The following is a 13580-nucleotide window of genomic DNA, read 5'->3' on the forward strand; positions in this document are numbered from 1 at the left end:
ACTGATATTGCAATAACTTTGTTATGCAATATATATTGCGATATTTAAATAGATAAAAATAAAAGAAAATGGATTTTTCACCAGATTTAACTAGAAGTAAATGATATTAATAATGTACTCTGTATCTATTATTTATTTATTTATTTACTTATTTGACACTGCAAATCCTACGCTTGGATTACTGTGCATGTGCACATTACAATAACGATGCTAAAACGATATACGCTGCAGCTCTGACTGTCCGGTCTGCTATGTCTGTCCATCAGAAAATGACCACCACAACGACTGGTGTAAGACTTCTATTAAGACTAGTCTAAACTAAAACACAGCAATGAATTTCACAGTATTGAAACTCTATTATTTTTTAGCACTTAGACCCAGAACAGCCTCACCGACCACTAAAGATAACTTATCAGCACCCCCCCTCCCCTCCCCTCCCCTCCCCTCCCCTCAGAAAAGAAGCTCAGAGACATTCTGTCGAATCATGCAGGGTAGCAGAATTCTCGGTCACTCCCTGATGATCAAACGCAGCAGAAATAATCCACAAGCTCTGTTTAATTAAACTGTCCGCTGCTGCAGGACGTCTTGCGTAACAACTAGTAGAAGGAGGTCTCGTCACAAGATAATAGCAGCTTGCAGAACATGAACAGGACAAGATTTACATTCAATGCAGCTGCACCAGTTTCTAAAACATTCACTGACTTTCAGATTCATATTTCCCATTTTTAATAAAGCGCAGTTCCAGCAGCAACGCCCGACATCTTTGACACAGTGCTGACAAAAGGGGTGTTAGTCTGTCCGCTCACCTCCTGCCGTTTGATCTCTTTGGAGGAGAGCATCTGTCCCAGGCCGACGTCGAAGGTTTCGCTCCAGAGCTTGCTGTCGCGCCGCTTGGTGATGGCTGGCGGTGCCTGCCTGCTCCATGGCCGATGGGGAACGATCTCAGCCCTGCTGTCGCTGCGGAAGCTGATGGAGCGCTGGAGGAAAAGAGAGAGGGGTGATCTGTCAGGGGTGTACAAGTCTCTGACCTCTGATTAGAGAAATGATCCAACGAAACTCTGGAGCCATACACTCGTCCGGCACATATATCACACAAAATCTGGTGTAAGGAGTAGAAGGTAATCTGCAGAGGAGTAGAGGCTGTTATTGCCGCAAAGGGGCATAATAGCTCCCTATTATTGAAGAGCGGGTGTCTACAAACTTTTGCACATATAGTAAGAGTACATAGATGTATACACAAAAGTCTATGTATATGTAATGTATGTATATATGGCATACTGAATATTATTATCAGTGAAATGGAGTCACTACCCTCATAGATGGTTGCTAATATTGTCAGATGATGGACTGAGATCTGCACCGAATGCACTAATGCAGGATGCTGTTTGGTTCTTATGCAATGTGGAAAAAAAGAATGTGGATGACTGCCTATTCAACTGGGATAATGCAAAACATCAAAAGACATGAAGGCTTTTAGGTCTGATTAGCGATTAGTGTGGGGATGGGCTGGTGTGTTGGAAACTGAGCGATCGATCCAACGCGCACTGCGTCCGGGGCAGATCACTGAGCTGTGTCGAAGCCTGTTACGTTGGCAGAATGTTGTGCAGGGGTTGCAGGCATGGCTGCAAAACTGGTGCACCACTAGATTGGTCGTCAAACCTTGCAAATGCCTTGTATCTCCAAACTTGTGATGGCAGTGAAAAAGGTTCCAAAAGGCCAAAGTAAAAAACAACTAAAATAAAAACAGAGATGCAGTGGAGCTCCAAGGCTAATGTCATGTGCGATGGTTTAGGTATGCAGTAAATACAATTCTAACTGGCTTCCACAGCTACCGTTAGCCTTGCAGCAAAACTCAAGTCCATGCAAACTATGGACTTCTAACCTGCCTTGTCTGGCGGACCACATTTGAGGCAAGTAGAAAACTGTGCAAAGTAGATTTTTTCTTGCATCCATCAAAACCCAGCGCCAGCTTCCTTTAGCCTTGCAGAACAATGGCACGAGTGAGAATCTGGTGAGAACCAGACGGAGTGAAAACAGGGGAAAGCCTGCAAGCTGGGCCATGAATCACTGGCCTGTACTCCGCGCTCCAGTCACACTCAGCACACAGAGCTGCCCGCTGGCCGGCGGCCCCAGATCAGCCTCCAGACGTGCTAAGCCAACCTCAGGCTGTCTCATTTCCTGCCCCGGGCTTTGGGCCGGCTTCTCCAGAACGTGTTTCCAGTTCTGTCCTTTTTCTTTCTTTCCTCCTTTCTCTCGTTCACGCTCCCGTCTTTCAGAGCCAGATGGGCTGGGACATGCCTACCTGATCCCCAGCCCCCACTCAGACACTCACACAGCAACAGCTGCTACCACAAGTCTGGCCCGAGGCCTGCCGGAGAAGCATAACTCATGGCTCTCCGAATAAAAAAAAAAAAGGCACAGAGAGCTTTTGAATAATAAAAAAACCCATTCTTTTAAAGAGTCTAGCTTCCCAAAAAGACACAGACCAGATAGATATTTTTTACGATGACAGTCCCTTTTCCTGTAGCAGCAGTGAAAAGCTGAGGCACACCTGATGAAATGCATGTTTGCATCTTAACACTTATGAATAAATGCTTGAAATGTGTTTCCAAAAGTGATTGTGCCATAGAACTACTTTTAATTGAATAAAGAACCATAAAGAACAGAACCAGTGTCAATAGCTTCAATTCGCCATTGCTTGGTGCAGTTCTCCAAAGCCCCTTCCCAAGGAGCCTCGACGAAGCCTGTTTGATGCTTCTCAAACAAGCTTGAGCTCACCTACGCTTATCAACTTCACTATAGTCTTAAAAATAAGGATGCTTCAAGTGGTTCTTTGAGGGATATCATAATATCCCCCCCTCCCCCATGTGCAATTAAGAGTCTTTTGCTGTAAATAATATTGTTTGTTTATTGCTTTTTTAATTCTTATTTATATTGTGTATATAGTGTAAATTATTTATAAAAATTTTTGTAACTGAGTGTCTTGCTATCCCTTTCTGCTGTTACACTGGGAATTTCCCCACTGCGGGACTAATAAAGGACTATCTTATCTTATCTTATCTTATAGAAGAACCTCTTTTGGATCCATGAAGAACTGCTTGCAAATCATGTGTAAGTGCGTAGAAGCTTTGAGAAGGTCGAAACAACGATGCATTTGTAATAAAACCCACCAGGAAATCTTTATGGGACCTAAAGAGGTTCTTATATAGGACAAATAGAGGGAATCTGGACCTTGAATCCAGTTTCTAGTCCTGAACTTTGGCTGTGTAGCATCACACTTATGAAGGATTACAATCAATTACATGAACTGTTCCTTTAACGTCCAGCGAGAACAGAATCCAGGGCTCGAAATTCGGTTCAGGGTCCAAATTTGAGTACTTGGGTTCTAGGTAGTATCTCTAAAAGATCCACTTGAAGCCTCATTATTTTTAAGACTATAGTGAGGTTGATCTCCTCAGCGAAGGTGAGCTCGAGCATGTTTGATAAGTGCCGAAGCTGTGAAATGTGTGAACCCGCTTAGAAGAACTGCACCAAGCAAGGGGGCTACCTGTTGGCAACCTCACAGGTCCAGGAAATCAATAACAATAAAGGCCAGGATTGCACTTTCTGCGCAATCTAAAAGGCGGCATAGTGGTCTTGCGTAGGTGACGTATGGATAAAATGATTGGTGCTGTACCTGCAGTGTTTGTCCGATGCGTTTCAATGGTGCAGCCTTGACCGGAGGGATGAGGTTAGCCAGGGACGTGACCCGAGACAGTGGTTTCACCCGTTTGTTGCTAGGCTCCTGTGAACACACATCGCAACGCCATTAGACACTCCAACAGAACTGCGGTTAGTCAGCGTGAGGGGCTGCAACGATTACTTGGCGATTAGTCATGGACAATGTTGAAAATGGAAAAAGTCGGTGTGATAATGCAGAGTTCACTTAAAAACAAGAGACAAGAGCAATCTATAAAGCTCTACGAAGTTCTAATGAGAGATGTGGTTGCTCCCATAGAAGAGAATAAATGGCCTGATGCTTAATTAGCAGATTAGTCAAAGAACAGGTCAATAGATTAATCATGATTGTTTATAGAACTAGAAGTTAGTTGGCTGGATCCCGAGTATTAGTAGTGGATAACCCAGTATTTTCTTTCACACCATATAAGGAAACAAGAAGCCAACATGAGCACTGTTGAAATTCTGATCTATCGGTTTCTACAAATCAAGACCTGGGCCAGGGTCCCGCTCACTCACACCTGGTTAAACTCCTCTATACCTCACCAGAGTTTTGCTGACTTTTACAAAAATGTTATTCGCACACTAAACAACCAGGGATCATCCACAACGCCACTGAGCAAAACCGAACACGTCGCAAAACACATTACCCAAGAGATGCAGAATCGCGCCACCATTTACGCCGCTGCCCCAAAACGAAAGAAAGGTGACAGCGCCTGTGGGTGGGAAGCTGGAGTTAGCATGATCTGTACAGACTGCAGAGGGAGCTGAAGGTGAGTAGCACATATAGCACTGCGTTCTAGCCTTAAGGTTCCACCTTAAATGATACTGCAGTATCAGGCATGAACTAAAGCCAGAATGTAGCTGCTGCATCACTTAAGGTGGAATGTAAAATTACAATGAGAAAATTCAGAAAAGCCACCAAAAACTGCACTTTCCATGCTCAATTTTCATTGGACCTGTTGCTGATCAGAGTACACTACTACATTTTGTCGGGTTAAAAAAAAAAATCTAAGATTTGATCAACTCAGACTGGTCTGAAATGCGAAAAAGTCTAAGTCTGAACCCCTCACACACGATTCGATTACCTCTCAAACTGTCGACTGGCTAAAATGCAAAGGTCAAAGCTTAATGTGTGCTTGAGCAGGGAATTCACCAAACTGTGCTGGACACTGGTCCTCCAGAACCAGACTTTAAGAATCAGGTCTACTGGTCTACTATGAGGGTCTTCACTCATTAAAGAGAGTGAAACTAAGGCAGTCTCTAATGCAGAGTAATGAGGAAGGCAGGTGATATTCCTAGACCTAAAGAATCAGGTCTACTGGTCTACTATGAAAGTCTTCACCTATTCAAGTAAATGGAAACAGAGCAGTTTCTAATACTGAGTAATGAGGAAGTCTGCGGAGACGTTTCAGGAGAAGTCGTATCAATTTTTAGTGACTTCCTTCCCAAATAATCGCAGAAGAAATCACCAGATGTAGCAGCACGAGGACACATTTACACATGAACTCGAATAGCGTGGGATACCTTTTGCCTCACAGTCTCCATTGGACCCCATTACTTGGACGCTCCCGTAGAGTGACCAGCAAGTCTGAGGACATCTGTGATAAACTGCACCACCAGTCATTTTCCTCTGGCACGGTCATGCCTCCAAGGTTATGAGAGAGTTCTGCAGTGCTAAATAGCGACAGAGGCTATTGAAAAATGTAAAAGAAACGTCTGGGAAAGCCCTTTTGTACGTGGTGCAGCTTTCGCATCAAGGTTAGAGGCTCCACGACAGCCCACGCTGGTCAAAACACGACAGTCAAGGTGAGAAATCTCCTCTTGACTTCTGCTCGTACCACTTTTCTTCATTCACACTGAGCCTTTACCCTGAAAAAAACACATTACTGCAGAGTCCCTTAATCAGAGAGCGATAACGATAAGAAGTCAGTGAAGTCAGCGCCTTCAGAGCATCGGGGACGGTCCGGATCACTGGAGCTTCACTTCGTCCTCTTGCACACCTTCCTTTTCCCTCGTCCTCTCGCGTCCTCTCGCTTTCTCTCTCTCTCTCTCTCTCTCTCTCTCCCTCTCTGCCAATGCCTTTGCACAGAGCAGTGTGACATCACTGCAGCTCCTGGATCTGTATTCAGCAAGCAAGGGGGGGGGGGGGGTTGCAGCCAATACTGTCCCGGACTAAAACGATGAATCAATTAAGCTTATTTAGAATCATTAGTGTAGTTCACATGATGATGATGCATATTTTACATAAGTTTTTAATTCAATTGGGATTTTAACGTGTCTGGATTTGACATTTGGATTGTGATCAGAGCCGATCCAGGCATATTTTACAGGATTCGGTCTCTGCGATTTTAACCCGTGTCCGTATCCTGAGTCTTTGTTTTGACCACGGTGTTCAGAGCACCATGTGGTGGACTCAAGGCAAGTCAGAGTCTGCAGTGTGGAGCTATTTTACAGTGGAACCTGAAAACAGACCATAATATCTTAACCTTTATTAAACTATCACTCTCCCGTTTTATTGACGGGAGAATTGGACAACCGTTTGAAAAGAAAAGAAAACAGCACTGAAGAGCCCATTCAGAACCAAGTGGAGGCTAACGCTAATGCTAACACACACACACATACATATGCTATAGAAACCCCCATCACAGCTTATTCACCCACTATAAGCCAGTTATTACACACTGGTAGTCAACAAACAACAACAGATACCAGTCCAGAGTGTGTACCACTACACACACACACAGGAAGTGACCTGACTGCTGTGTTTTAAAGGAGCTGGGAGATGATTGGTCAGGGAGGAGAGTCAGACTGGATTATAAGATATATAAAAAAGTCATTATATATATATATATATATATAAAAGGAAACCCTTGACTTAACTAAATCAATCTGTCCAGAACGTCTAATTATAGAAACTGATATTAAAAATGAAGGGATTTTTGAAGGGAGTATTTTTTGGCAGCACATCTTATCTAAATTGTGTGGCTGTATTATTTATATCCAAGGGCAAAATAACCTGATTGGGACATCCAAAGCTCTGCACTCCTTGTTAGTCTCCATATTTACCCATTTTTATAACCTTACCTTCAGTGAACACTATCATTACTCGAAGTAACATGCCCCTTTTACCACAGACTGAACCCACACTCCAATTCTACCCTCTTAAAAACTAAGGTGCTTCCAATGGTTCCTTGAGCGATGCCATAGAAGAACCACTTTTGACTCCATATAAAACCAGGTGTCCAACAGTTGTGATGGTTCCTTAGAAGATACATAAAGTGAAGGCTCTTTAGACCCTCAAAAAGGTTCTTCACCCTCACACATCTCTATTACAATGCATGGCTAAGTAACCAGAACTGGTTATTCTAAAGCATCACACCAAGCACCGTCCTTTTTAAGAGTTCATCTGCATAAAGAAGCTGCCATAATGTTTGCAGTGCCTTCAACACCTCTGTGAAATAATGCTGAAGCAAGAACATCATTACTGACCACTGAAGCTGATAGCTTATCAGCAACTCCCCCACCCCAAAAAAGGGAGCTCAGAGACATTCAGTCGACTCAGGCAGCTTAGCAGGCTGAACACTCGGTCATCTGTGATGTTCAAAAGCAGCAGAATGAATCCTTAATCTCTGTTCAATTAAAGCGCTCCATAGCTGCAAGGAGTCTTATGTAACAAGAAGTAGAAGTTAGAGGCTGCAGACCTACATTTCCAAATGTTCCAGCAGCAATGACAATAAAGCAGCACCACTATCACTACATTGATCATGGCTCAGAAGGACACACAGTCCAATAGAATGGAAATAGCCCCACCATCTACACCATCTGCACACAGAGCTTCTGTCAAACCTGGCTGAGTTGCTAGTGGGGTGCTGGATTTAACCAAAACCTGTGTACTTCTGCATGAGATAAAAAATAAAATAAAATATTGGGACACCGGCTCATTCAGTGTTTCTTCTTTTGTTGGGGTAGCGGTCTCTACTGTCCAGGGAGAACGGTTTCTGCTAGATTTTGGAAGACCATTGCTGGGAGGATGGCTGCATTCAGAAAGAAGAGCATTAGTGAGGTCAGGTGTATGTCGGATGATCACCAGTACTGGAGGGAGCACCATCATTCCCACTGCCCCACAGCTCAATACTGGGAGGGCTTCATACCCCTCTCTCTAGCCAAGCATGGTGCCAGTATGCCCATCTACTCCAGAGAGTCCTATTCTATTGGCAGTACTTCTCTACGGGGGCTAGACAAGCTGTGTGTGTGTGTGTGTGTGCTCTGATTCCTCTGTGTCAGCAATGGGGGTAACTTAAAGCAACTGAGTGCACTCGTTAGAAGGTGTGTCCACAAACATTTGGACATTAAACTTCCTAAATTACGCTATTCTATTATACACCATTGCTACGCTGCCCTCCCTACCATTCTAAAACACGGAAAACAGTGCAGACACGGAAACCCCCTTCAAAGAATAGGTGTGCCCAAACCTTTGACTGGCACTGTATACGGGTCTTTATACGTCTTGATGGTATCATGCTCTGGGGAAAAGAAGGCATACAAGGAGGGCCTCCTTACATCATCCTATAGAGCTCCCCAGGAGCCACCCATACAGCATTGTGAGCGCTCCTTTGAACGTACACTCTCGTGTGTCATGTGATCGGCCTTCAAAGCTCCTCTGCGGCACATAAAGAGACCGGCTTTAGTTTATTAGCCCATATGACCACAGGCCAGGCAGCTGAACTGGCCTGCTCAATACTTTTCCCATGTTGGGCTGAATATCCCTCCCAGAGTTGTGCCCTGGACCTGACCTGATCGACAGATACGCGATGTGGAAACCGGCCGACTAATGCTTTCTGCTGGCTTGCGAACGCGTAGACTCCTGTTTGCATTTGATAACCTTCTTTCAACCCTGTGTCCACAGCGATGGTAAGAGCTGGAATCTTCATCATCATCAATCCCATTAAACAGGGGCTGCAAATTCCACAGAAGGCAGCGAAACGCAATTACGAATTCCAGTTCCTCCAATTAGCCATTTGCGGTAATAAAGTACACCCAGACGAGAGACAGCAAACTTAATATAGAGGAAGCCCGAGGGCCTAGAAGACTGTCTGTAGTAGATCATGGTGTGGAGGAGAGATCTAAGCTCTTCCTAGGAGAGCTTCGGTCATAGACGCAATGGCAAATGCTAAATGCTAACAACGAACACAAGCCAAAGGCCACTGTTTGGTATGATGGAAATGATGCCTTGGAAACTGCGGATGATCAACATTGTTGGGCAAGGCCTTGTTCCTGGTCCTATCAAACTTCCAACCCTTTTCCTGTCTGACTAATACGTCCACTTGGGTGACAAGCGGAGACCTTATGCTCAGAGGCATAGATAAGCATCCTGAAATGGAGCTTACATAACTCTGTACAGCCAGGACACCCCATTGTTGAGCAATTAACATGTGTCACCCCTACCGCCCACAGCCCCCATATAGCCCGCAGGCTCCTATGCTTTGTAATCATCTAACTGACAACTTAAATCATTCATGAGGTCCACCTACAGCTTCTCAGAACTTCTCATCTGTGCTGTTGTATATGTTCACTATGACAGAACGGCCATTAGCTCCAAGGTTCAGTGGAAAGAGTACTGACATTTTAAACATAAAGGTTCCCGCTCTCGTAGGAAAACATGTCCCAGGACTTTTCCGAGACATTTCCAGGACATTTTTTCCACAACGTCCATACATGACATAATGAGCACACTACAAGCCTCACAGTTTTAACTGGTTTTAGACACTGGTTACTGGACGTACCAGCCAAACATCCAGTCCTATATTGCCTATATAGAGAATCAGTAGCTAGAACATGCAATTTCAGTTGTTCTATAGCTCCACTTTTCCAAGATACTCCTGGCACGTTTCACATTTTCCAGGTGTTTCCAAGACGGGAAAACATGTGGCCTAGTATCCAGGCATTCAAAGTCATCCAGCACACGTGAGAAGCCTGGTAAAGCAGTCTCGCAGCCCTCGCGTTGGACCTCCCCATGTGGAACCCAGTGCTGAGGCCTGCTTTTTGAGCAACACCTCGGGACAACCCAGAGCCAAAAGGATGAAAAAAAAGCGAAGTGTGTTTCAGTCCTGTTTTAAACACACTCAGTCAACGTCAGGACTCGCTTGGTTCTCTTAGGTGTTCGCACAGATGTAACTCTTCCCACCAAGACGCTTGTGGAATGCTGCCTTGCCTTGAGTTTTAAAGCCTGCAATAAAGCTTTCAGAAAACGTGGGGGTACCTCTATTAATGCGTGTGTGGTCAAACCCAACTCCTGCCCCGACTAAGACTTAAGTCCTAACGCGCTAAACAGAACGAGGCGAGTCAGAAGTCACCAAGGTACGAAACCGCTTTTAAAAAGCTGACCAAGTCAAACAAACACCGGCTCGGGCCGAGATCCAGTCCCACCAAAGCCTTCCGTGCGGTTATGTGGACCACAGACAGGCTACCATATGTGTTTTGAGGACGAGTTTGGACTGGTCACGCTGTTATTAACATGAAAGCTTCGGCTAGCAGAAGACGGATGGCTTTTTAGCCGGGGCCCTTTCTGCTGAGAGAGGGAGTCTGGCTCTGTGTGGGAACGGATGAATCATACCAGCAGCTGGGTGGAACTCCACCAAAACTGCAATTAGTGAGCGGGTAACCAAGTAGCTGGGAACAAACTTCTTTCCTCACACATCTCAGAGAAAGATGCAAAGTGGTGCAAGTTCAGCGGGGTCACGGAACAGCCTCACGTGGTATCTCCAAAGCATCGTCTACTGGGAAGGCCTGCGTGGAGTGAAGCAGTTTCTAAAACAGTGTAATGAGGAAGTCTGTTTACCCAGAAGTTTCAGGAGATGCTATATCGGATTGTGGTGACTTCCTTTACCATAAGGTAACAAGAGATTACCAGAATGCAGATACTGTCTGATTAAAACCACAGGAAGTGAGCAAGTGACCCAAGGTATTCTCCAGGTAATGTCTTGATGTAGTCAACTAGCCTGACCAGAGTCCATACGCCACATATGACTTAGACGGTTTGTCAGCTTCTGGCTCCAAAACACCTCCAAGGTCTTGTCCTGACAGAATTACAACCACCTCTTTATCTGCTAGGCCTCGCCATTGGCACCACAAGAGAGATTACACATCCTGTCCTCGCAGCACCCTTAAAAATGGGAGCTCTTGAGCCTTGAAACCCTGAAAACATCTTACACTCCAGCAAGCAAGAAAGCACCACTGCGTCACCTGAATCCACCCGAGGGTGGTCAGTTTGCTCATACCACAACACAGATATACCAAGCAAGCACAAAAGAGATATACAGGACAATGCTTTTTCACTGGTGCATCTTTCAGAAAGGCTCAGGGCTACCAAGGTTTGATGTTCACATATACTACAGCTCAAGCCCCCGAGTGCTGAAGCCTGATGACACATTAGGTTGTGAAGTCAATGCAAAGGACTGCAAAAGGACACATGAAAAGCTGGGCTCAGAGGGGTTTTACAATCCTATCTTCAGGGGCAGCTGGGCTCCTGGCATGACTTCCAGTGTAAAGTGATCCAGAGATCAGAGAGCGATACCCCTGTGGAGGATGCCGCCCTACTCTGAAGCCGTCTAACTACATACCCACATGTTCAGACAGACGTGAGTAAGCTGTGACCGTCTCCTCCGCCACCCCTATTCATCAGCACTTTGGGCCACGAAACAAAGGGGTTTCCACAATGCCACAGGCCTGAGTCAACAGTCTAAATCGAGCCACGAGGCTGCATTGAAACGGCTGTTTTTGTTTTGTACACTCACGAGTACCCTCATGAAAGCCAACTCTTGTTCGCTCACTCTTGGGCCTGTTTGTTTTCTGCATATCGGTGTAATGCTGGGTAATGGATCATCTTTGCTGGTATGGCTTTCCTATTTTGAGGGTATTTTCCCCCCAATTCCTTCCACTTGCTTTAATCAATCCCACCCACCAGCTGATAGGACCCCCCTATCCCCCCCTCCCCTCATCACACAAGCGCTTACTCCCAGTCACGTGAAGCCAGGCAGCCACATCTTTTCTAACTGACACTACTGCAACCTCACTGCACAGCTAAACACACTTGGAGGAGAGTCCTAGTAACCGCCAGTTCGGTTTTATCAGCGGACATATCTAAGCTTAAGATGCTAGGGTCAGAGCTACAGAGCACCTGGGGCATAGAGGGTTAAGGGCCTTGCTCAAGGGCCAAGGATTGACAGCCTAGTGAACCCGAGTGTTGAACCCATGGAGGGTTGTGCCATTACCAGGGGTTGACCCAACAACCTCCCGATGATGATAGGGCCAATGCTTGAGCGGCAAAGGTGGTTAAAGGTCTTACTCAAGGGCGCTAGTGGCAGCTTAGTAAACCTGGGTATTGAACCTATGGATGGCTGTGGCATTACCAGGGATTGACCCAACAACCTCCCGATGATGACAGGACCAGTGCTTGGACAGCAAAGAGGGTTAAAGGCCTTTTTTAAGGGCGCTAGTGGCAGCTTAGTGAACCTGGGTATTGAAGCTATGTAAGGCTGTTGCATTACAAAGGGTTGACCCAACAACCTCCCGATGATGATAGGGCCAATGCTTGAGCGGCAAAGGTGGTTAAAGGTCTTACTCAAGGGCGCTAGTGGCAGCTTAGTGAACCTGGGTATTGAACCTATGGATGGCTGTGGCATTACCAGGGATTGACCCAACAACCTCCCGATGATGATAGGACCAGTGCTTAGTGAACCTGGGTATTGAAGCTATGGAAGGCTGTTGCATTACAATGGGTTGAGCCAACAACCTCCCAATGACGGCTCCAATCTTTGAATGGCCTGAGTTTGAACCAGCAATCTCCCGATGATGGGGTCAAGGTTTACACGGCTAAGGACTGAACCAGCCATCAGCTGATAATAGGGCCAGAGCTTTGATGATTTGGGTTCGAACCAAGCAATGAACCAGCATTGAACAAATCAACGCTTACATGGCCTTGAAAACAGGGAAATGGACCAAAACAAGCCTCAAGAACTCCATTAATAATTCCAAAATCAACAGATCAGATCAACATGGAGCAAATATCTGCAACACTGACATGACTCCAACATCAACACCACCCAGCGCTGCTACAGCCTTATCACCCGCCACTGTTATCTCTTGTCTGCTCTCTGGTCGACTTCAGCAGCTTTCATTACACCTTTAGCACGACGGCTCTGCTGACCGGTCAATAATGCATGTTGGTCAAGCGGCCTAGTGGCGTCCTTGGGGGGGGGCAATCAGAGCATGTGAAAGATATGTGTAGATAATAACCTATTGACACACACAAGCCTCGCACACGCTATACTTCCAAACAGAATCCAGGCCTTGTAGCAGAACTGTCCCAAACATGGCCTTTCAGCTCCAGCCAACTGCAGAGGAAGCACGCCTGAAGCAGAAACCTCCACACTGAACAAGCCCACAGAGGAAAACCAAACAAACATCACAGGCTTCAACTACATCAAGCCAAAGCCTCCAGAGCTTCCAAAAGCTGGGCTCTGAACAACACCTAACCAGTTCCAACAGTCAGGAGAAATATGAGGGACATACTGAGGTAGTGGAGAACGAAACAGTGGATCAGCGCCAGCTCTCTACAGCAGAAGACAGTTTATGAGATCTTGAGATCTAGGTTACATTTTGTATTTGGTTCAAGGTTTCGTGGTAAGACCGCTATCAGAAAGGCTGACTAAGCTCGAGCTGAGATTGGACAACAGTGCTCATTCATTAGAACCAAGCTCTGAAGATCTGCTGATATCTATCAGGCTTACAAAGCAATCCCACTCAAAGCCATGCAAAACAGCACGTCGATCACCTGTGTTATCTTCAAGGGCACAAAACAT

The 13580-nt window shown here is 45.6% G+C and overlaps 1 protein-coding gene across 2 annotated transcripts in view; it reads right to left on the minus strand.

Moving 5' to 3' along the window:
- arhgef3 (Rho guanine nucleotide exchange factor (GEF) 3) overlaps positions 1-13580 on the minus strand; it is a 77567-nt gene that overhangs the window by 17626 nt on the left and 46361 nt on the right. For both annotated transcript variants that reach the window (XM_072666220.1, XM_072666219.1), the window contains 2 exons: positions 3677-3784; positions 807-977 (listed from right to left, as the gene is read on the minus strand). In XM_072666220.1, coding sequence (XP_072522321.1) covers positions 807-977; positions 3677-3784 — 279 coding nt within the window. The remainder of the gene's footprint in view (positions 1-806; positions 978-3676; positions 3785-13580) is intronic.

Source organism: Salminus brasiliensis, chromosome 21 (genome assembly GCF_030463535.1).
Source record: "Salminus brasiliensis chromosome 21, fSalBra1.hap2, whole genome shotgun sequence".
Lineage (NCBI taxonomy): Eukaryota > Metazoa > Chordata > Actinopteri > Characiformes > Bryconidae > Salminus > Salminus brasiliensis.